General features: G+C 45.5%; 1 protein-coding gene across 1 annotated transcript in view; it reads right to left on the reverse strand.

Annotated features, from left to right (window-relative positions):
* The window catches only part of MAPK4 (mitogen-activated protein kinase 4), a 137,950-nt gene that overhangs the window by 11,941 nt on the left and 101,135 nt on the right, over nucleotides 1-24,874 (reverse strand). The window contains exon 2 of the mRNA XM_049781549.1: nucleotides 22,384-23,959. Coding sequence (XP_049637506.1) covers nucleotides 22,384-22,929 — 546 coding nt within the window. The 5' untranslated portion in view covers nucleotides 22,930-23,959. The remainder of the gene's footprint in view (nucleotides 1-22,383; nucleotides 23,960-24,874) is intronic.

Genomic DNA, 24,874 nt, shown 5'->3' on the forward strand with positions numbered 1-24,874 from the left:
TTAAAAAATTATATCAGAATGCTATAAACACCGTTGGTTAAAGCAGAAAAATAGTTGAGAAGTCTAAAGGCCTTTTAATTGCACACTTTTGTGGGTAGCAGCTGTATCTGGTTTCATAGCCATCTCTGCTCTGTCTCACCCCAAATCCTCTGGAAGTTTCAGCAGACACTGTTGAGTGAACAAATGAGAAATGTCTTGAATGGTCTGAACCCACTTCAAAAGGTTTTTCTGATTCTCCTTGGACATAGTTTCAATTTGCACTTTCACTGGCAGCTGGGGCCTTTATAGATGTTGGCAGCTCCTCATGCCCTACCTTGTTTCAAGAGGAATGGGAAAGAGTCATTGATTTTTAGAGTGTAGGGGTGGGAGAAGTGCCAAGAACTGAACCCAGGACTGTGTTTATGCAAAGCATGTGCTCTAGCACTGAGCTACTTCCCTAGACCTGAAATTGTTTTTTAGGTGAGGGTTAGTAAAGTATAATTTTATTTTATTTTATTTTGGTTTTTGGGCCACACCCGGTAACGCTTAGGGATTCCTCCTGGCTATGCACTCAGAAGTCGCTCCTGGCTTGGGACCCTGGGGGATTGAACCGCGGTCTGTCCTAGGCTAGCGCTGGCAAGGCAGATACCTTACCTCTAGCACCACCACACCGGCCCCAAGTAAAGTATAATTTTTGCCCAGTAAAGAACAGACCTGTGAGTCTTGACAGAAGTATAGGGTCAGCCATGAACTGAACCACAAGCATTCATTTCACATGTTCCAAACTGATCACCAAGGCCCCCTAGCAACTGCTCTTTTCTGTCCTCTGATTTTACCTTGTACAGAATGTTAAACAAATTGAGCCACAGAAATAATTTAAACTTTCAAGACTAAAATACTCCCAATTATCATGATGCTGCTAGAATTGTCCATATTGTTGTATATACAATAGAACCTGGAGCCATGGGCTCGTGGTCATGGCCCAGAGCACAACCTTTCAATATCTGGCTTGCTTGTGATTCACGGGGACATGGATGGACACACTGACGATTCCTGATCATCAGAGATGGGTTGCCTTGAGTAACAGGGGGCCCAGCTGACATTGGGTGCTATATTCTCACCTCCTCCAGGGTTCTTGTCAAACACGCACACACGCGCGCGTGCGCGCGCCCACACACACACACACACACACACACACACACACACACACAAAACCAACCCTTTCAGAGGCCCAGTGTAAGTAGAAATATGTAACCTCTCTCCAATCTTCTCCCTCTGAAGGTATAATTCTTATTTGTGTCAACAGCTATATCAGGCATGCTAGAAGCCTTTCATAAAAAAAGAAATAACACACCATTGCTAAATAGCTCATCTTATTGCTGACTCTGTTATTATATTAAACTCATTTTCATGAAAACACTCAGCAGGGCTTCTCTCCACTGGCGGGAAGGAATGCAAGATCTATCTTCTGTGGTTTTAGCCCACTCTAACTTATAGTTGGTGGCTATTCTTGGCTCTGTGCTGGATGGTCATTCCAGGCAGTGTTTGGGATCATGCAGGGCTGGGGATCAAACTAAGGCTTCCCACATACAAAGCAGGTGCTCGGTTCCCTGAGCTATGTCTTCTTCCCCAAAGCACTATCACCAGGCCAGCACATGACATAATCACTGGGAAGCTATCTGCTTTCCAGAGACTTCAGTGAAAATATACGGGGGTGGGGGTGAAGAAATAATGTGGCTGAGTTTGCCACATGTCTTCATGAGCTTCTGAGATGCTGTATTGACCGGCTGTCCCCCTTTCTCAGAGCTCGCCTTCCCTATTCTATGCTCTAGGGAATCAGTCTAGTGACATCCATTATCTCCCTGGAAACCAACCACAGGCTCAGGTGAGTCCTTGCAGATCTGTCTAAGACTCCGTGGAATGACTGCATCTTTGTTTGACTTCCCAGAGAACTGCTTTTTATAAAATCACTTACAACCACTTCCTGGTATCCAGAGGGTCTTGCTTCCAGGAGCCTCTCCAATACTCAAATCTGCAGCAGCCTAAGTCTCTCATGTACAATGAGTTCCCATAGCATTGACTCCATTCTCTCATGCTCTTGATCTCATCTATAGTTCACTTATAGCATCTGGAGCATGTAAATGCTGAGTAAAGCACTGCTCTACTCTATTAGAGATATACTGTTTAGAGAATAAAACAAGGGAATAGCCTGTGCATGTTCCATAGAGAACCACCACCTTAAGATCTCACCACACACACAAATTCTCCCTCTGTGGTAGGTGGAATCCTAGGATGTTGAATCATGAACATGAAGAGCTAAGTGTCGTGATAACTGCTAAAGTGGTAAAATACACTGTCCTGATTTCAGTGCACATGGCAGTAGTGTTAAGTACATTCATATTGTGTGACAATTATTGCCATCCATGGTCTGATTCTTTATCTTGAGAAACCAATTCTGAACGCATTAAACAACTAAAAACTCCCTAATACTCCTTCTCTCATCCCTAATAATCTTCCTCTACTTTCTGTATTTCTGAATCTGTTGACTCTGAGGTACTTGGATAACTAGAATAGTACTGTATTTGTTCTTTTGTGACTGATTTATTTCATTCAGCATAAAGATACCTCCTCTTACTTCAGTGGATTGTTTTTATAGGACCTACCCAAACCTAATGGGTCTGGGGATAGAAACAGGGCCTCAGACATGCTAGACATCTGTCTCATCTCTTTAGCCATATCTCTAGTCTTTCTCCTGACCATATTTATTATTGTTATTTTTTAATATTTATTTAGGCTTTTTTTTGGAGGGCCACACCTGGTGCACTCAGCAGTTACTCCTGGCTCTGTTCTCAGAAATCTCTCCTGGCAGGCTAGGGGGACCATATGGGATGCCGGGGATCAAACCGGGGCCTGTCCCAGGTTGGCTGCGTGCAAGGCAAAAGCCCTATCACTGTGCTATCACTCCAGTTCCCAGATTTATTATTGTTGTCTTTCTGTGTGTGATTTTTAGGAATAGAACTTAACAGGTGAAGCATGTGCTCTACTACCGAGCCCTATTCATGGCCTCTTCAAAGCAAGCACGGATAACTGTTAGAAAAATGGAGGTATAGGGAGGACAATTTGGTGATGGGAATCCCCCTTGATTTTATGTAAATATGTACCTAAAATAATATTGTCAACAATATGTAAGCCACTATGATCAAAATAAAAATTATATTAAAAAGAAAGAAATGAGACTTTTGGATGGGATTTAAATGAACCATAATCTCACCATCATGTTAATAAATTTGCTGTATTTAAAAAAAATAAAATACTTTTATAATTAAAAAAAAAAGAAATGGCTTTTTCTTGGTGGTGGTGGGGGTATATCTAGGAGTGCTTAGGGCTTACTCCTGCACTCAGGGTTCACATTGGCAGGGATTGGCGACCATACGGAGTGCCAGGAATTGAAAGGTTGGCTGTGTGCCTTGCCTACTGTACTAAGAGATGGCTTCTTTTCAAAAAGTACTTTCTTGCAAGGTGGTTATCTTCTGCTCAGCAAGAGTGCACTGTTAGAGATAAAACTTTATGGACAGAACCTCGTGGAATCCAGCTGTGACTCTGAATCCTATTATGGCTCAGTCATGTAGCCTGTTCGACAATACTGCAGGGCTGCAGCTCTAGTCTGTTTCCCTCTCCATGTTCAAAATCTGAGTGGAGGAAAGACCTCAGCCTCAGTTTCCCCATCATTTTTGTTGTCCGATCTCAAGTGATCCTCTGTGGTGCACTAGCGCAGGAAAAGAGAGACCTATTGGGACAAAGAGATTCATTTTTGTTTGTTTGGGGCCATACCCTACAGTGCTCAGATCTTACTCTTGGGTCAGTTCTCAGGATGTCACTCTTGGTGACACTCAGGGGACCATATGGGATGCTGGGGTACAAACCTAGGCTGGCTGTGTGTAAGGTAAGCACTTTACCCACTGTACTATTTTTCTGGCCCCATGAATACTTATTTATCTATTTATTTATTTATTTATTTATGTATTTATTTTTGTTTTTGAGCCACACCCGGCGGTGCTCAGGGGTTACTCCTGGCTGTCTGCTCAGAAATAGCTCCTGGCAGGCACGGGGGACCATATGGGACACCGGGATTCGAACCAACCACCTTTGGTCCTGGACTGACTGCTTGCAAGGCAAACACCGCTGTGCTATCTCTCTGGGCCCGAATATTTATTTTTGAGCCAGAAAACTTCAGCACATTTTTATAAAGCTGCCTAAAATCCCCAAATATCACAAAATTCATAAAAATGACTTATTGTATGAGTGAGCATCTTGACAAATCACAGGCACAAACACATGGTAATCCCTCAGTCACCAATAAGCTCCCCAACTGGCAGCATTTCTCACAAACTTGAGAACTCAGTCTTTGAAGAGAAACTGAGAAGGCAACAATTGTCTAACAACCTTTCATATGGTTGATGTTTTAGTTCAGGGGCTACTTAATTTGTTTTTATTTATTTCTTGTGTTAGGCTATACCTGGAAATGCTCTGTGCTGAGGAGTGAACCCAGGCTGTGTTCAGGGTAAGTGGGACCTCTAAGTGGTGGGGATTAACCTGGGGTTGATGGGATCAAGGCCAAAAACTAAGCCCCTGTACTTTGGCCGTAGGCCCTCATCCTGCTACTGTTGTAGAAACTTCTCTCATCCTTACAACTAGCTATGGGCAATGCTATTATAATATTTGGGACCAGTATCATCTATGATTCTTTACAGGGCAGGCATTTCTGGCTATCTTCTGTGGCTTCTGCACCTCAAGTGCCTGAGTCAATGACATTTGGGAACCCCAGGCTGTCCCTGAGGTGTGGCCTCCTGTGCATATGTAAGGAAGCTGATTCACTGTACAGTGACACCCCATGGGTTGGGAACTCTTCTTCCCACAGACCTGCAATGATGTAACTATTTAGAAATAAGCACAAACCATGCGAACACACTCCATTAATCCCCAACTATGTCTGTGTCCAGCCTCCTCCAGCAGATGTTCAACCCCAACCGTCACAACAAAATGGGGAGCAGATGCCCAACATGAAGAGACATGAGGTGAGGGGACCTCAGAAAGAGAACAGACCAGTTCCTTACCAACCTTGCTGTCCACATGTCTTGCTTTGCCAATACTGCTGAAATGTGTGAGCACGTCAGCCTCTCAGGGCCTCTCAGGGGATATAGGGTCATGCCAGACAGTAGCCCTCAGGTTGAGGTTAGCACCGCAAGTGAACTCAGCTCTCCCCATAAAAAGTCAGTGACCATGGAGGACCAGAGGTGCTTCCTCGGGACAGGAAAGCCAGTGCACATCGAAGGATACTTCTTTGGAATAAACCATGGCAGACCATTCTTCTTGTGAGCTGAGCAAACTGTCCAGAAAAGTGGTCACTAAGGGGGTGAAGAGAGCCCTGGGGAAATGTCTGTGCTGGAAAGTCAGGGAGGAGGCCAGCCTGATGCTGTTTGTTTTGGCTCTACAGACTGAACCAGGGCCCTAGCAAATGCAAAGCCTGTGCACTAACCACTGGGCTCCATCCCAGACCATTTCCTGGCTCTGAAGGACGTTGCCTGGCCTTCTCGGACAGCAAGCTGGGTCATTTTTTTGCTACCTGAAAATTTGCTCTCAATGCTCTTGCCACCTTGAGCTCTTAAATTCCTTCAGGAGGCCCAAAACTCTTGGCTTCACTTTTAGAGGAATAACTAGAAAAACAAATTCCTTGGCTGCCTTCAGTCATAGTCAAGGATTTTCTCCTTCATGCTCACCAATGCATTTGGAAGGATTTGTGGCAGCTAAAAGCGGAGTGGGGAACAGGAAAATGCCAGAAGCCTAGACATTCAGAGGGAGGCTGCATTGGAGAGGGCCATGTGTGTGTGGGAATAGGCCCTAAACATGAAGTATCCTTCCCAACACCTGCTTTTGTGTTTGCTTTTGTTTTTTTCTAGGCTACACCCAGCAGTGCTCAGGGGTTACTCCTGGCTCTGCACTCAGAAATCACTCCTGGCATGCTTGGAGGAACCATATGGGATGCCAGGAATTGAACTCGGCAAACTGCTTGTACTATCGTTCCGGCTCCTAGGGTTTCATTTTATAGATCATTGTGGGTTTTCTTTTTTTACCTTATTTAACAATCCACAGAGGTGTGAAATCATTTGATATGTCTGTATCTTTTTAACTCATATTGGTGAGCCTGATAGACCCATCTTAGTGGCAGCAAAATAAAAATTTTCTTATTTTTCTATAGCTGAGCAGAATTCCATTATGCATCTATACCATGATTTTCTTTTTTGATGATGTTGTTTTTTGTTTTGGAGCCACCCCCAATGGCACTCAGGGGTCACTCCTGGCTCTGCACTCAGGAATTACTCCTGGCAGGTTCAAGGAACTATATGGGATGCTAGGGATTGAACCTGGGTCAACTGTGTGCAAGGCAAATGCCCTATCCACTATACTATTGCTCCAGCTCATTTTTGTTTTATTTTGTTTGTTTGTTTTAAATAGAAATCCTTAAGAGGCCAGAAAGGCAGTGCATTGGGTAAGATTCTTAATATTCATACAACTGATCTGAGCTCCATCCCCAGCAACATCAGGAGTGATCTCGAAGCATATAATCCATGAGTATAGTAGGTATGGTCCTAAACCTCACCTGCCATCCTCAATAAAATATAGGCTCAGGACTACATATGGACATGCCCAAATAGCTGGTGGGGGACAGACAGGGTCAGGGACTAAACTCAGGGCTTGCTCATACTAGGTATGAGCTTTCTTTCTTGTATTCCTGGTCCCTTCAATTATTCATGTAACAGGTCCTTTGATGTTTCACCCAAGATAAATACTGAGCACTCCTTGATAAGTCATAGTGGGGCACCACTGCACCCTTGTTGCAGCACTGGATGGATCCTCCTGGGTCTTACAACCAGCTGGGGAAATTGAAAAGCAAACTGGACCTCAATCCAGGAGTGAGGCCAGTAGATATCCAGCAGTCACAAAATCAGGACAATTGTCTTTGTGGCTCTAAGTCTCTGACCCCATCAGAAAGGAGGACAATACCACATGCCCTATCTCTGCCACTGTGTATTAAGGGAACTATGACACTACATGCATGAACATGGATGTCATTGAAAGATTGTGCCTGGGGCTTTACACCATGCACACAAATCACACAACTGGTTTCTTCAGCCAGACTTGAGGTCACACACCCCTTTTTTTTTAGAATGAGGAACTTGCACATTTCAGCTCCCATCCCGAAGACAGCAGGCACTTTCCAGGCCTGATGTCTGGTTACGTCTGTCACCAGCCCTTCTGTTGCTTCCCGCTCCTTCCTTGTCAGACTAGAGGCTGCCTCTTCTTTCTGCTCTAAGGGTGTCTGTCTCATCCCTGGTTTGTTGGGGGTGCAGAGAGGAGACTTCATGACATTGAATTGAGAAGCATCTTCAATGATTCAATGTCACTGGCCAGTCAAATGGAAGCAAGGTTAACGAATGGGTCAATATAAAACTAAGAAGCTTCTGTACTGCAAAAGAAACAATGACCAGAATAAAAAGACACCCCATAGATTGGGAGAAAATATTTGAGCACCATTCATCTAACAAAGACTTAGTACCCCAAGCATATAAAACATTCATAAAACTTACAAGGAAATAAACACTCAATCTCATTCCCCAAATGGGGAGGAGAAAAAAAGAACAGATACTTCCTCAAAGACATACAGATCTATGAAAAAATGCTGTGTCACTTACCATTAGGGCAATGCAAATTAAAACATAAGGAGAGAACCTCTCACACCACTGCACTATATTTTGCACTCCTCTGCGCTCCTATTCATTCCAATAGTATTCACAGTAGTCAAAATCTGGAAACAATCCAAGTATCTCAATTAAGAAACTATGGTACATATACACAATGGAATACTACTTGGCTATAAGAAAAGATGAAAGGATGCAATTTTCTGCTAGGTGAATTGAACTGGAGGGAATCATGCTGAGTTAAGCCAGCCTGAAGCTGAGGGATAGAAATAAAATGATTTCTCTCATATGGAGGATCTAAAGAAGCCTTGGCTTTGAAGTCAAATGATAGCTGAGCAGGAAATTCTTGTTTCTATCCCTGTTGATGGGCATAGCTCTAAGACATCCCTTATTTGACTTTCCTGCCATAGTACATAGCATCCCAGGCACAGAATTCCACCTTTGGTGATTGAATGACTCTCACATCTATCTGTGTTACCTTGAATTTTAACTATGGGTTGTGGAAACACAGAAAACATCGAGGATGTATGGCCTCCAGTCTAAGGAAGGTTCAGCTTAGAAATCCTTTAGAAGGGGCCAGAGCCAAGGATCAGGGTGTAGGGTGCTTGCCTTGCATGTGGCTGACCTGGATTCAATCCTCTTCATCCCATATGGTCCCCTAAGCCCACCAGGAGTGATTCCTGAATGCAAAGTCAGGAGGAACCTCTGAGCGATACTGAATGTGGCCCCAAAACAAAACAGAACAAAATAAAACAAAAAGAAAAGAAAGAAAAGAAATCCTTTTGAAGCAGAAATCAGAGAGGCACAACAGAATTTATGACAAGACTTGATTTTGTTTCACTGTCCTGTGCTCCTTCTCTAACCCAAATTTCTGCTCCAGGATCTTGTCAGGTTTGCCCCTGCTTAGTGAGAGGAGCTGATTTTTGAGTCCTTCCATGGCCCAATATGATGCTCCTGAGAACAGGCTGCCCTGTCTGGTTACCATTAATTGATAGCTTGCTCTGCAGCTCACATCCCAGCTCATTAGCAAGTGCTTCCCAACTCCCACAGGCCCTGATGAGGCAATGGCCGCCACCAGTTGGCAGAACAACATTCCTCCAGGGAGCTGGCAGAGCAGGTGGCATTTACTGGCACCATGAAGAGGACAGAACTGACCTGAGCTGCTTCTCATGCACAGTTGGAGGGAGGTAGGAATGGCGCTGGCTGAGGGTGCTAGGTCGAGTCTGGGAGAGCAGGAAGGAAGGCACTTTGATTTCACACTTGATCTTTGAGCTGGAACTCGGGGTCACTGCCTGGAGAGGAGCTGTTGGGGTGACACTGGGAGGGGAGTCCCTGACCAGGTTGGACAGGAGGCCCTGGTGTCTCCTCTCCCCAACACGCTTTGGATTCTTCTCCTAGGATTCGGCCCCTCCCCACTGCCATGGTGGGTCTGCAGGCCCCTGTTATTTTTCACGGATGCTGAGGAAGCTTCGTCCTCCCAGCCTGCATGACCTCTGCAAGATGGCATAGCCACAGGACATGCCTGAAAGGCAGGGCTGGATGCCTGATCCCAGAGGCCACCCATTGGCCTTTATTCAGTCTTTGAAGAGATTTCCAAGGATTCTTTCTCTTGGAGGATTTCTGAGGAGGGAAGTAAGCAGCCTGTTTAGATGGGGGAAATCAAGGCACTTGGCTCTGATTGCTGATGAATTGGAGCAAAATGGAGATCAGAAGCGTGGTCATTGGCACCACAGAAATGAGATCACTGGCACCCCAGATCAGGCTTTTGCTCCCCATGAACAGGGTGGGTGCTCTCCATGGATGAGAGGAAAACTGGGTATCAGGGTACTTTGGGGAAATGGTGTGGGGTAGAGGTGTGATTCACAGGGGCATTCCTGCAACCAACCCCTGTGAAATGGGAAGATATACACAAATGACCTGACACTGCTCCCCTAACCTCATGGGCTTTCAACTCACAGACCCCTGCGACAGCCTCCATTCATCCTATTCACTTCTGCTCCAGTCACCCCTTCTCAAAGCCCAGGCCTGGCCCCTCTACACCCTTTGTAAGTATCTGAATCTGACCTTTGACCTTCCTCTTCCACCAACCTCTGAATCTGACTTTCTTCCTTCATCATTGTCTCAAGATCCTATCCAGTTCTGGTGAGGAGTGTAGAGCCTAGGAGGTTTTTCCTGCTCCTTCTCAGCCTTCTGAGGAACAAAGACCACCACCTAGCAGTGGGGTGTGTATGTGAGGGGTAAATATTAAAGCTTAGCTGCACTCTCAGACACCACTCAAAGGAACTTGAGCAAAAAGGTTTCTAAGACAATCCTGCCATGGTCTCTGGGTTCCTCTGGGTTCCTCACATTCTCCATGGTCTATGGGTTCCTCCACTTCCTGCGGGAACTGGATAGGAGCTTGCATGCACCATCCAGAGGAACTGGAGTAAATCCAGCCTTTGACAGGCTAGTGCTTGATGAGGGAGAAGAGTTGAGGCCGGAGGACCTACACTCCCATGAGCTGCAATTAACCTATTGCAAGGTAACTCTAAGCATACCTTTGCTGGAGCTGGATGTGGAAAGGGCCTCAGAATGTGGTGTTGTGGGTCAAACTCAGGCCTACAGCCGAGCTGTCTTCTAGTCCCAGATGGTCTACTTAATTTTATAAAATAAATGTTTTAGAGATAAAATTCTCACACATGGGGCTGGAACAATAGCATAGTGGGTAGGCCATTTGCCTTGCATGTAGCCAACCCAGGTTTGATCTCCAACAACCCAAGCACAGCCCCAGAAATGACCCCTGAATGCAGAGCCAGATATAACCCCTAAGCATCACCTGGTATTCTCCCCAAAAATAATTCTCACAAGCTATAAAATTTGATATTTATTTATTTTGGTTTTAGGGCCCACACCCAGCACTACTTAGAGGGGAGTTATTCCATTTCTATGTTCAGGGGTCAGTCCTCATTATGCTCAGAGGACCATGATGTGCTGGGGCATGAAACCTGGCCTCCTGCATGCAAAGCATGTGCTCAGATGGTTGGGTCTCTTGCTCTAGCCTCAGATTCACCACTTTGAAAGTGTCCAACCATGTCATCTATATGATCTTGGTAAGATTGTACAATGATCATAATTACCTACTTCCAGAACATTTTAATCACCCCTCAAATTCATTGGAAGTCACATCTTATTTCTCTTTAACATTGACCCTTATACCATGTATTTACTTTCTGTTGTTATGAATTTGTCTATTCTATATATAAATGTAATAATATAACATGTGGTCTTTTGTGATTGGTTTCTTTTACTTAGCATAATGATTTTATATTCATCTACATGTTAGCATATATCAGTACTTCATTCTTTATTTTTACAACCCAAATGGCCATAAAATCTTGAAAAAGGACAATTTTAGAGGGCTCACATTGAATGATTTAAAGTATACCATAAAATACAGTAATTGAGATAGTGTAAATCTGTCATCTTCACATAGTCCAATGGAAAAACCATCCAAGGTCCAAAAATACTCCTCCATTTATAATTAACTTGATAGTTGACAAGGCCATGCCACCATAGGAAATTCAATGTAGAAAAAGTGTTTTCTATGAGTAGGTCTTGACAACTGAACATCCACAAGCCAACAAATGAAGTTGATCTGTATCATACTACAAAAAAAATTTAACTTAAAATGGATCCAAGAACTAAGGAAGAGCTAAAACTATTCAATTTTAAGAAACTGTAGGTTTAAATCTTGATGACATTGTATTAAGTGATGGTTTCTTAGATAGAACACCAAAAGCAAAAACAACAAAAGGAAAAATAAATCAAAAGGAAAGTTTTTGTGTTTTAAGAGACGGTACCAGAAAACGAAAGGATAATTTCCAGAATGGAACAAACTTTTCTGCAAACCATTGATCTCATAAGTGATAGATCTTATCTGTGATGCATTGTCAGATATAATCCAGGCTTATCCCTAGATTATATAAAAACACTTTTATAAGTTATTCATTTTAAATAAAACAACCCAATTAAAATGGATAAAAGATCTGAATAAATAGTTCCCCAAAGAAGGCACACACATGACTGCTAATCCCATAAAAATATGTTCAAAGTCTTCAGCTATTAGGGAAGTGCCAATCAAAATCACAATGTCATCCCACTTCACACCCACCAGGATGCTGGAATTAAAGATCAAAAAGAAAACTGACAAATGCTGATGGGAATTTGGGGCAACTGAATTTCATATATTTCTGTAAAATGGTGTTAACACTTTGGAGAACACTGTGACCATTACTCCATCTTTTCATTCTCATGTCTATACTAAGAGAAATAATATATAAACATTTTTTTTCTTTTTTTGTTTTTGGGCCACACCCGGCGGTACTCAGGGGTTACTCCTGATTGTCTGCTCAGAAATAGCTCCTGGCAGGCACAGGGGACTATATGGGACACCGGGATTTGAAACAACCACCTTAGGATCAGCTGCTTGCAAGGCAAACACCACTGTGCTATCTCTCCGGGCCCAATATATAAACATTTTGTGTGAAGTCCTTGACCACATAAAAGTTGTAACAAGAAGGATCCTGAGCAGCATTATTGATATTAGGACCCCAAATGGAAATAGTCCAAATGTTGATTAACTGAGGAATAAACAAAATGCAGTAAGTCAAGATAATGGAATGTTCCTAGGCATTAAGAAGTGAAGTACTGGGGCCGGCGAGGTGGCGCTAGAGGTAAGGTGTCTGCCTTGCAAGCGCTAGCTAAGGAAGGACCGCAGTTCGATCCCCTGGCATCCCATATGGTCCCCTCAAGCCAGGGGCAATTTCTGAGCATGTAGCCAGGAGTAACCCCTGAGCATCAAATGGGTGTGGCCCAAAAAAAAACAAAAACAAAAAAAAAGAAGTGAAGTACTGATACTTGCTTTTATAGGACAGACCTTGATATCATTATATAAAGTAGGAAAAGCCAGGTGAATATTGCATGGCACACAGACTATCTGATTTAATTTATGTGAAATGTCCAGAAAAGGCTCATCTTTAGAGGAAGAAAGTAGATTAGTGATTGCATAGGATTGGGGAGATAGAGATTTTGGGGGAGATGATGACTGGGGATGAGCATAAACCTTTGAGGGGACAATGAAGCTATTCTAAAATAGATTCTGGTAGCAGATGACAACTTTGAATCCACCATTTTTTTGTTTTGTTTTGTTTTTTTGGGTCACACCCAGCAGCGCTCAGGAGTTACTCCTGGATCTATGCTCAGAAATCGCCCCTGGCAGGCTCGGGGGACCATATGGGATGCCAAGATTCGAACCACCATCCTTCTGCATGCAAGGCAAACGCCTTAACTCTATGCTATCTCTCCAGCCCCCGAATCCACCTTTTTATATGAATACTCCGAAGGGAAATATTGCATGATATGTTCATTGTCATTAAAGTAATATATATTTTTTTGTTTTCTAGGCGGTACTCAGGGGTTACTTCTGGCTCTACACTCAGGAGTCACTCCTGGCAGGCTTGAGGAATCATATGGGATGCCAGGAATTGAACCTGAGTTGGCTGCATGCAAAGCAAACTTCCTACTCATTGTACTATTGTGCTGGCCCCATAAAAATCATCTTTTAAGAAAGGGTTCCAATAGTAATGAGGAACCATGATGATACTAAAATAAACACCCTAACCGGCAGACCTTTCCAGCAAGCTGCAGCTGGAGTGATCTCCTGGTTTTTATGGGAATCTCCTTCCTGAGACCAAGCCCTACCCAGTAAGCTTCCAAGAGGAGACACAACAGTGGGGAGCAATGCAGGAATGCAGGAAGTCAGTAGAAGGGACATCAAAAGGCAGGAGATTATGCAGGGGGCCCATAAAGAGAAGGGTCCAGGAGACTGTTGCTGCCCTGGCTATATCTCCTCTCACTGCTGGGCCCAGAGAAAGCTCTAGAATGACTGTTCTCCCAATGTCTTCTCAGGGAAAATAAAAGTAAGAGGTCTTCTTGGGTGACCTTCCTAATTCAAGGAGAAATGGGAGCTTCTTCTGAGTGCAGTGTGGTGAGCTTCCTGGGCTCCACCAAGAAAAGGACAATCATGATCTTGAAGTGGGAGTGACCAGGAAGATCCAGAGTGGTGCCCAGGGGGACAAACTTCCCAGGGTGTAAGACTTGTTACCAAATGAGATATTTCAAAGTAGGGAGGATAGCATGGATTCTGAGTTGCAGGAGTTATCTGCTCTTCAGGTTCTTAGTATTGGTTGTCTTGACAAAACAGGTGAGCCACAATGGAGTAAGGGCAGAGAACCAGGGTGATGCTGGCATCTCTTAGCTTAGGATTTATGGAAACTCCTTTCTCCACAGTAGTTCCCCAGACTCCATAGGCCAGATTCAGCTCCCCTTTGAATGTCGGACATGTTCTCCTATATAGGGAACTATAGGCCCGATTCCAAAAGAAATGATGTAGGAATCACAAATGGGGAAATTCACCTCAACATGAGTCCTGCAGATCACATCTGTTTGTACATGCTTTCTGCTCATTGGGGAGTGGGGCTTGCCACCTGACTGGAGGCCACCCATGTTTTCTGCACCATCAGTCCTCAAATTACACATTGTTAAATACTTTTACTATCAACCCTAGAGCAGAGTTACAGAACTAGATCAAGGTTGGGTCAAACTGCAAAAGGACTAATATTCAAAGGGATTCCACCCTTCTGGTATCCTCTGGGTCAAACACACATCTTAAGTCAGTGCTTCCTAATAGATCCATTTGGACAAGTTGAGTTCAATGAATGTTTTCCTGATATTTTTCTCTCTCCTTCATTTCTTCAGTTTGTATCTTGAAAGTGAATAAAATGCAGATTAACTGGTCTCAAAAAAGGACCATCCTTAGGATCACTGAGTGTAGCCCTTAGTGGTCCTGACACGTTGGACCCAATCACTGAACTGCCAGCCCACCTAGCCAGGTATCTCCACGCATGAGTCTTGGGGATCTCTAAGACCTTGTTCCATCCTTTGTGAATGTTCTTTCTTCTCCTTATTTGAAATGGTGATGATAGACCTTTCATACAACTCTGGATTATGTATTTTTACTGCCTCATCATTACATAAGCATGCTGTTATTAAAGACTTCAGAAATGCCATTGAAAAGGTTGTATAACATTTTACTCAGCAGATTGCCATAGTTTACTTAACTGTGATCTCACCTCCAACACAGTTTTGGAGAAGTTTAGAATTGTGTGTATCAGGTTTTCTCTAAGCAAGGTGGCTGGTGTTTGCCAACAACAGCGAACTATGGGTCTAGAATTCAAATGCCATGGCTGGTCAGATGGTTTGAACTTCACTGTAGGATTTGCAACTTTCTGGAGGTATAATAAAAGGACTTGGTAGATGGCATCCCTGAATAGTATTAGGTATTGAGCCACATGTCTTGGGGCATTTTTGTAGATGGTGAAGTAACATGATTTAGTCGACTCTGTAATTATGAGAATTCACAATTGTCCAACTGAACCCACAGAATGTTATCTGAAAGCCAGTTGTCCCCCTATCAACAACTGGTACTGGAGAGTGGCTGTGAAACTAAGCCTTTTGCTTAATCTCTTTGCACACATTTCATTTCTCTTTGTTTTTGTTTTTTTCCTTTTTAATTTTGGGGCCACACATAGCAGTCTCCTGGCTCTACACTCAGGGATCACTCTTGGTAGAGTTCGGGGGAACATATGGAGTAAAAAGAATCAAACTTTAGACACCTGCGTGTGAGGCAAATGTCCTATTTGATGTATTATCTATCCGGTCCCATTTTTGCACAGTTTTTAATCAGTAATATGAATGAAGTCTCTGAAGGAGGACTTACAACTTGTGAAGCTGTCAGGGTAAAGAGTAAACAAAAGAACAAAGATCCTAGAAGATCTTATCAGATTGGAAGAGCTGCCTAAAATCAGTAAGACAAAAATCTATCAGGGAGAAGAGTAAAAGTTTTATTGGGGGGTTGGATTTATTTTGAGAGCTACACCCAGTGATGCTTAGGGGTTACTACTGGCTCTGCATGCAGGAATTATTCCTGGTGGTATTTGGGATTGGCTTATAGAATGCTAGGGATCAAACCCAGCTCAGCTATATGCAAGGCAAGTACTATGCTATGCTATGCTATTCTATGCTATGCTATGCTATGCTATATTATGCTATATATACAATACTATACTATAATCTCTCTAGTCCTAGAAATATAAAACATTAAATTTGGGCAAGAGGGAAATAAACTACATAAATGCAACTTTGAGAACTCTTAGCTTAACATGAGTTAAATAGCTCCAGGTCCAGAGTGTCCTGGGTAGCTCAGGAAACTACATTATCATAAACAGAGAGTGAGTGATTCATAGAAAGGCAGACATTGTACTCCCAGTGACCTTGCTGGCTACTTCACACAGTATCTCCTCTGCTAGGATATAAGGGGGCTCTAGATAGTACAAGGGTTAAAGTGTTCCCTAGTATGCTTTAACTGATCCTAGTTTAAATGTCAGCACCACATATGGTCCCTGACTATTGCCAGAAATCACCCTTCACCACAGAGGTAGGAATAGTCCCTGAGCACTTCAAAGTACGGCCCAAAAACAAAGGAAGAAAGAGGAAAAGGAAGAAGAGGAAGAAGTCATAGAAAGAGAAGAAGAGAAGGTGATAGAAAGGACCAGGGGGCCACTCTGAACTTACTGCTACCTCAAGAGTCAAAAAAGACCAGAGAGCTCAGTGTTCGGGAAGGAACTGCTGGCTTGCAGAAGCAGCCTGACATTTCCTGGTTTTATGATCATGGGCAGTGGAGGGTGGGGTGTCTCTGTACCTTAGAGTCTCACCTGTAAAACATGGACCACAATAGCATCTATCATTTTGAGTTTAATTAGGTGATTATAAGACTATAGGTAGATTATGCAGAGGTAGGTGTCTGAGCCAGCCTGCAGTGTGAAGGGGGAGAAACAGGAAGAGTAGGTGGGACCACGGACTGGAACCAGACCCCAGGAGGGAAACAAGTTGATGATTTTCCATGAAAGATGACTGGGGTGAGAGGGTGGGTCGCTCCCTATCCAGTGAGGTACTAACGGGGAAGCGAGCTGGGATCAACCCCTCCACCAAACAGCATTTCTGATAAATAAAAAAGGCTTTGATGTCTCAATCCTTCATGAGAACCCAGGCATATCTGTCCGTGAAATAAGAAGGTATCAGGCTCCTGAGACACTGATGGTGTCTAGGAGGAAGGCCTAGAGCCTAAGGGAAAGGCTAAAGTCATGCCTGGGAGTAGGTCAGACCTAAGTCTGAGGATGCCTGAAAGGCAGACACATCTCTACCAGCTAAAGGAGAGGCAGATGGATGACCATGTTCATGTGGCACCCATGCTCCAGCCCTCTTTTCAGCACAGCCCTTCTACCTGCCATGGAGTAGTGGCAGGTAAGTCCTCACTGCTTCCTTCAGGACTAGGGCTGGGGTATGACTTCCCACGAGATCCTGGGAGCCTGAAACATGACATTTCAGGCAAGGATACTTTATGTCAGTCTTGCCAGGGGCTCTTCTGCCTGTGCTGCATGGCTCAGCTAGAATGTTATGAAGATCTGCTTGAACCCGGGCAGAAAAATGTCCCCAGTATCAAGAGAGATAGCACAGGGGTATCAGCCCTGTAATTGGCTCTGGCACCACATACAGTTCCCCACATACCATCAGGGTAACCCCTGAGCACAGGGACAGAAATATTCCCCGAGTACCAACCACTTCTTATGGTCCCAAACACAAAAATTAAAAAAAAAAAAAGATATTATGATCACAAAGGGAGCTGCTTTCCAGGAGGGAAGGTCTGGCAATGGCAGCCCCGGAAGGGGTGAAGTCCTTCCCCATGGAAAAGGCATACTGAAAGCCAATGAACAAGGCTGCTAAGCGTCCGGGGCACTTGACTCTGAGCAACCCCCGTCCTAATCCCCTTGGTCATATTTTTCCACTTTAAAAAGGGATATTCCATAGCCCGTCACCCACAGCTTTTCAACTCCACTGATTTGGAATAATCTGCTTATCGGCTTATAGACTCATAGCTGGGCCCTCAGCAAGTTGTCCTTCCGGAGCTCCTAGGAAAGTCTGTGCTAGGAGATTGAGGGGGTGTGCTGCTCTGTTGTGGGGGGGGGGGTCCATGAGCCAGCCAACCTTTCTCCACTCCTCACACGGAGAGGTTTATATCTGGCTAGTGTGCAAGACTACAAATTCACCTGGTAGGAGTGCTTCTAGGCTTCTGGGGGGCCTTTTGGGGAGCCTGAGGGCACAGGGTGGGGAGCTACAAGCTGAGCAGAGACAAAAAGCCACCAGGGGAAGGCCGGGTGGTGGGTGATGGTGGCACTGAATTTGAACCACAGTAATGGGCCCAACCCTCTTCGAACCTCAGTTCTAAGCACAGCCTTGGGGCCCCTCCTCACATCACCCTGCATGACCCTGGATTGAGTCCCAGAATTTAATGAGCTATAGCCATGCTCTGAGTCTCCACCCAACACTTCATGTCACCAAGATGACAAACCTATGGCTTTGAGTGTCACTGTGTGATGAGTGCCTGGACTCATTGTCATGTTGTGTATGGTTAGAATCAACATCACTCAGAGTGTTACCTGAGCCAGCCTCTATGGAAAGCAACAGGGGATCTCTCCAAAACATACAAATAGAACCCCATATGACCCAGTGATACCACTTCTTGGTATCTACCCCCAAACATAAAAACATTTACTGGAAAGAATATTTGCACACCTTTGTTTATCACACTGCTTAGTACAATAGCCAAGCAATGAAATCAACCCAAATGCCCAGCCACAGATTAGCTACAGATTAATTGAGAGATACGTGCATATTTACCTAGAATAAATAAAACTTATTAATAAATAAGACATAGAATAAATAAATTCTATATTTATATAGAATAAATAAATTTTAGCATTTTGAATAAATTCTAGAAAAAAATTTATTATTCATACAATAAGTATTTGTTTATTACATAAAAATAAAATTTAATAAAATTATGTAACGGGGCCGGGCGGTGGCGCTGGAGGTAAGGTGCCTGCCTTACCTGCGCTAGCCTAGGAGATGGACCGCGGTTCGATCCCCCGGCGTCCCATATGGTCCCCCAAGCCAGGAGCGACTTCTGAGCGCATAGCCAGGAGTAACCCCTGCGCGTTACCGGGTGTGGCCCAAAAACCAAAAAAAAATAAATAAATAAAAAAAAATAAATAAAATTATGTAACAATCGTAACTGTAGAAAACCTGTAAATTTGTGGGTCTTATTCTACAATAATCTATGTCAGGGAAATCATTCGTTGAGGTTGTGCAATGAGTGAGGAAGTCCCACTGACACAGAGACTTGAAGTTTCTCTAGGGAAGAGAAGACTGGTTCAGCATCATTTCTCCTATGCCAAACAATTGAGAAGGTTACTTGCCAAGGGCCAGACCCTGCTAGATGAAGGGATGGAGAGTCATGGAATGAAGACATGGTACCAGACCTAATAGACCAAGCAGTGGGTCAAAGCTGAGCCCAGTTGGTTTTTGCCTGACTTAAAGGAACAGGACCTATGATATGATAAAAAAAAATTTACCAGACTAGTAGATGGCTGGAGTGTGTGTATGGTTGGAGAGTGGTGGGTCCAGTTAAGGAACTGGGTCTAAGCTCCATGATGTGGCCAAGCCTGTCCCTGAACCTGGGAAAAAGAGCTTGAAAAAATGAGAGACTTTTCTGTACTCCCAGCAGAGGAGAGGGCTGTGAACACCATCTTCTAGGAGGCCCAGGATTCAGGAGACATGTGAAGAGGTTTCAGTTAGGGCAGTTCACATGTTGACATCACTCTCCCAGCATGTGGGGATGGGGAACAGATGCACAGGTGCAACCCCAGTCATTCTGTTGTTGGGAAGAATGAAAGTCCCCTTCTAAGAGCCTTTGTAGCACGTGGGCCATATGTCCCATGCACAGCCTATCACAAGCTGGTAGGTGGGAACCCTCCCCTCTCCAGATGGTCAATGAAATCAACCAAGGGGCTGGAGCTGGAGCAATAGCACACCAGATGGGTGTTTGCCTTGCACTTGGCCAACTTGGGTTCAATCACTGGCATCCCATACGGTCTCTCAAGTCTGCCAGGAATAATTGCTGAGCACAGAGCCAAGAGTAACCCCTGAACACCAGTGGGTGTGGTCCAAAAAACAGAAACAGAATTAACCAAGATGTCCCCAAGGGACATGGCTCAACACCAAGAGTTCCTAGGCAAGCCAAGCAGTACCCAAGAATGTCTCAAGAGTCGAGGAGCTGGGCTGGGGAGAGAGCCCAAGGCAAAGTGTGCATGAGGCTGGGCTTGGTCCCCTAAGCACCACCAGTGGTGACTCTGGAGGTCTCTCAACACTGTGGGGTGGCCCTTCAAAACCTGGCACTGCAGGGCTCAAACAGCTCCATACCATTAGCCTGAACATCAAACCAGGATGGCTATGTATTGCTGAGTGTGGGTCTCAGAGCTCTTGAGAACGGCTTGGAAGGACCTTTCCCCATGCAAATAAAACAAACAAACCCTGTAGTGTACCTATTTGAGACCCTGGATCTAGGATGGCTGAAAGGGTTAAGACGTAGGGTAGCCTAGAATGGCTGAGTGCTTGAAAGGTTATGAGATAGGCCACACACATGTGGTGAATAGGGCATGAATAAAGCTGATGGTTCCTGATGCTTGCCTGTGAGTGAGTCTTGATTACGCCAATCACCTGGGCCTGGGACCCGCCAGCTGGATGGGGTTGCGAAGCCACGTGGCCTGGGATGGCAGAGAGAAATCCATCGCCATCCACTGCCATCCAGCCCCATCGTTAATTATTTGATACTACAAAACCCCAAACAAAACCGGCAGCTATCAGCCTACTAGAGCGCAGAAGGCTCAAATTCAATGACCCCCCTCCAAATAAGGCAGAGAATAGAAAGTGCCAGAAGCTCTGAGGAGGGAATTCTGGCAAGGGAATTCTGGAGAGGGAAAGTGAATGTCAGCTGAGTACCAGGGAATCATTTAGGAACAGAGAGGGGTAGAGAAAAGCCCCCATGGATTGATCTGTATCCTCAGCAAGGTCAGCCTGTGGGTGGGAGGCAGCCCTTGCTTCTCAGCTTCCCTGAAACATGGATGGGCCAATTGCTCTAAATGCTCATAGCTACTGCTGCAGATTTGCTCAGGAGTGACTTAGATGCACATTGAATAAATGAAAGCACCAAACAAAGATTCCTGTTATCAACCAGAAAGGGAAGGGACGGTTGAACGCAGTGCATGCATGAGGTGGGGAGGAAGATCTGTGAACACCTATAGCTCCATCATCGCTCATTATTCTACTAAAGGGTGCTCAGGAGTGAGATGGTCTCCATTACTCTGCACCAGAAGACACCAGCTGCATAGGAAAAGGAAGTGAGGTTAGTGAATAGGGCACCTGGTGAGCTGGGCTGGGAGCTGACAGGAGAGCATTACCATCCCTGACAATGAGTTTAGGAACTCCAGGACCAGGCATGTCAGGGCTTGGGGATCTATGGCAGGGCTTGGGGGTCTATTCTTGGGAAGCAAGCCTCAGGCAGGTGGTGCAATGCAAGTGCCCTCTAACCTCCATGGCCACTGATTTTATATATATACAAACTATTTTAACCAGACTACTTGGGCCTCCAGAGTCAGCTGACCTATGGTTGCTGATCTGTAGGGAGAAGGGAGAAGAGAAGTTCATTGTTACGGAGTCAGCTAGGTTGATGTACAGTCTGAAATAAGAGGGTGAGAGGGAGCCCTGTCTCCCCAGCATTGTGATGTCAGACACACCAGGCACCAGAACAGAAGGGACAGCAGAAAAATAGGCCTCAGAGCATGCTGACCTTGAGCACATTCAAGGTCAGAGTACCGACTCCTTCAGGAGATACCATAGGTCTTGGGCTGATAACCTTTTGTGGGTCACCTCATGCTAGGGACATTTCATTCTAATAATATCTATCAAAAATGATCCCCAATTCTCAATTCTGGTGAGTGTTCACTCAGGATGAATAAACCAGAGGCAAGAGAGACCAGAATTGTAGAGAGAGAAGATTTGAGTAGAAGAGGCTGGAGGCTCCCCATTCCATGAGGGTCCATCTGTGCTCTCAGCAGAGTCATCTATCACTCAGCATGTCACAAGGAATTCCCAGTTTTAGTATCACACCATGAGTTGCCAGCCCACAGGGGCACCCAGGAGAGCCGATCTGATGATGGACACAGATCAGGGGTTCATGCCTTGGTGCATGATAGATGGTGGGACACAGAGAGGTAGCCCTGGGAAATGTATGACAGGCCTGGTGGCAGCTTGTCACAATCCAATCGATGCAGACAGCAGAGAGGGGCAAGGAGTGGGTCTGGGCACAGCAGGCCTGAGAGGATGCCAGAGGTAAATACGGATGTTGCACACATTTTCAGTGGAGTGTTGAGGGCTGGAGAACATCTCTGAGGTCAAGCATGAGTCTGTTATATCCAGTCTAAAGCTCTAGCACATAGCATGGGACAGAGCCAAGACTTAGATCCAGAAACTCTATTACTTCACTTCCACCCCAGCCTCTCCTGGCTACTACCCCAACGCCCATATTCCATGGGAGACACCCTCTGTGAACCTTCTCCAAGGGGCACCCTCAGCCCAAGGTCTCAGGAGCCCTTACCTTGTGTGAATAGTGCTGGTCCACGATCCTGGCCAGCCCGAAGTCCCCGATCTTGAGCACCAGGTCCTCGGTGCTAATGAAGATGTTGGCCGGCTTGAGGTCTCGATGCAGCACGTTGGCCGAGTGGATGTACTTGAGGCCTCGGAGCAGCTGGTACATGAAGAGCTTGGCATGCTCCTCGGTGAGTGTGCCCTGCTCCAGCAGGCGTGCCAGGTCGGTCTCCATGTACTCCTGCACGATGTAGGCCATGCTGAACTTGAAGAGTTCACCCTGTAGCTCAGTGCCCTGGGGCCCCAGCACCTCATACACCTTTACAATGTTGTCATGGTCCAGGCGCCTGATGATCTTGATCTCCCTGAGCGCGTGCTTCATGCTGCGGGCATCACCCAGGGTGATCTTCTTCACGGCCACCTTCCTGCAGGTTCTTCGGTCCACCGCAGACAGCACCAGCCCATTGACGCCGAAGCCTAGAGGTTGAAAGTCAGTGAAGCGCCCCCCGAGGTCATACCCGTACATGCTGGCAAGGCAGTCACCCTTCTCAGCCATGGTTGGCTCAGTGCTCAGGGGCTGTCTGGGGTATGAAGGGGCAGCCGGCAGCTTCCCCAGTGCACTGCATTCTGCCAAGTCCCAATGAAGCCAAGGGAGGCTCTTTCTTCTGTGTCACTAGCTTCCTAGAGGATGAAGGGGCTGGGCTCAAGACCTGCTGAGTTGCAGAAGCTGGAGTCTCAGATTGTTTTCTGGACCTGCTGTTGAAGGCCGGACCCCCAACTCCTACATAGCCCAAGAGTCCCTGCAAGCTGCAAATATCTCATGTTTCCTTCCAAGACCACCTCTGGGAAAAAGAAACCGAGTCTCCTTAGGGACATGAAGCCAAGATTCCAATCTTCATGGGCCACCAGGTGAAGAGACAGAAACACTAGAACTGTGGGTCCTAGGAGGTCCCCACAGCTATAGGACAAAGCTGGGGCCCCACTGTGCTTCTTGTCTGAGGAAGAACAGCTCAGCTCGGCTGGTCTACAGGATTCACAGCTCAGTAGCTGCTCTGTCTCCCCAACAGAAGGAAGGGATCCGATCCCCAAGTTCTGGAACTTTCCGAGGCTTCTTCCACCTCTGCCAGGTCCTTGTAGATTCTAAAACCCAAACCAGCCAGCGAGGCTTTGGTGAAGAAAGCTGGAGGAAACCAAGTCCCTTTCCTGAGATCTCACATCTGAGGTGTCACCTGAAGGGCCCAGTCAAGGGGGAGCTCAGAGGCCAGGCCAGGATCCTCCGCACTTCAGAGGACTCAGCATCCTCTGCCACCCCTTCCTCCATGCCACAGCGAATGAGAAAAGGACCTGCTGGACTCAGTGTCGACGCAGAGACCTGGCATCCTTCAGGGCGAGTCTCCTTCGATGTCAAAGAAATAACGTTGGGTAAATTTCCACACTCCAGCTTCCAACACCTTCCCACTGGTGAGGCTTTTGTTAACCAGCCCGAGTGTTATTTGATCTGTCCAGCCAGCTGAAACGCTGCCACTCAGGATGCCAGGCTTCGCATTCCCCAGCCAGCCAGCCCTCCTGCTGGGTGCAGGGCTCCCCTGGAAGAGAGAAGACGGATGGCTTTGATAAGTCCATCAAACAATGCGTCCTTTACGTAAACACCTGCTCCAAGGGTACCACACACCCACATGGCTGGGCATGATCAGCCCTGACCTTTGCAGAATCCCTGTATTAATGTCTCCAAACACACATGCATGCATGCACCCACACGCATACACAAACACACATTCATAAACACCTGACTTGGGATAGTAAAAGAGCCAAAGGGAACTAGTTGCAACAAAAAATAAAAGATCAAGAATTTATTTTTTTCCACTTGGTTCCCTTTTCTTCCTAGTGTTTTTATAGGGGATACTCAGAGGAACTGGGGTGGGGGAGGGCATGGGCTGCGCTGGGCTGATACTCTAGGTGATGATAAGGAAGGAGTCCAGGGCTCATACATGCTAGACATGCGCTCTGCCATTTGAGTTTGTGTCTCAGCCCCTCTGAATATTTTAAGAATGTATTTGCTATGCACTGAGATTTCATTACATTTGTATCTTTTGTTTTCTGTAAAAATGGCATAAACCCCACAAATGACAAGGAAATTGTGTGGATACCCTAAAAAGGAGATTCTGTTCCACAGACAGGACATAGACTTCTTAGTGAGACACCCTGACCAGAAAGTGAAACTACTTTTTTACAGGTAGATGGGGTTAAGCACTTCAAGGTCCTAGAGCACATCCTAGCCTGATTGCCCCCTGGTGGATACTGTCTCAAATTATAGACACAGGACCTGGGTGTGGGGGTAGAAAAGGTTTTGGATGTAGGGGCCGGGAAGGTGGCACTAGAGGTAAGGTGTCTGCCTTGCAAGTGCTAGCGTAGGATGGACCTCGGTTCGATCCCCCAGCATCCCATATGGTCCCCCCAAGCCAGGGGCAATTTCTAAGCACATAGCCAGGAGTAACCCCTGA

This window comes from Suncus etruscus, chromosome 10, assembly GCF_024139225.1.
Source record: "Suncus etruscus isolate mSunEtr1 chromosome 10, mSunEtr1.pri.cur, whole genome shotgun sequence".
NCBI lineage: Eukaryota > Metazoa > Chordata > Mammalia > Eulipotyphla > Soricidae > Suncus > Suncus etruscus.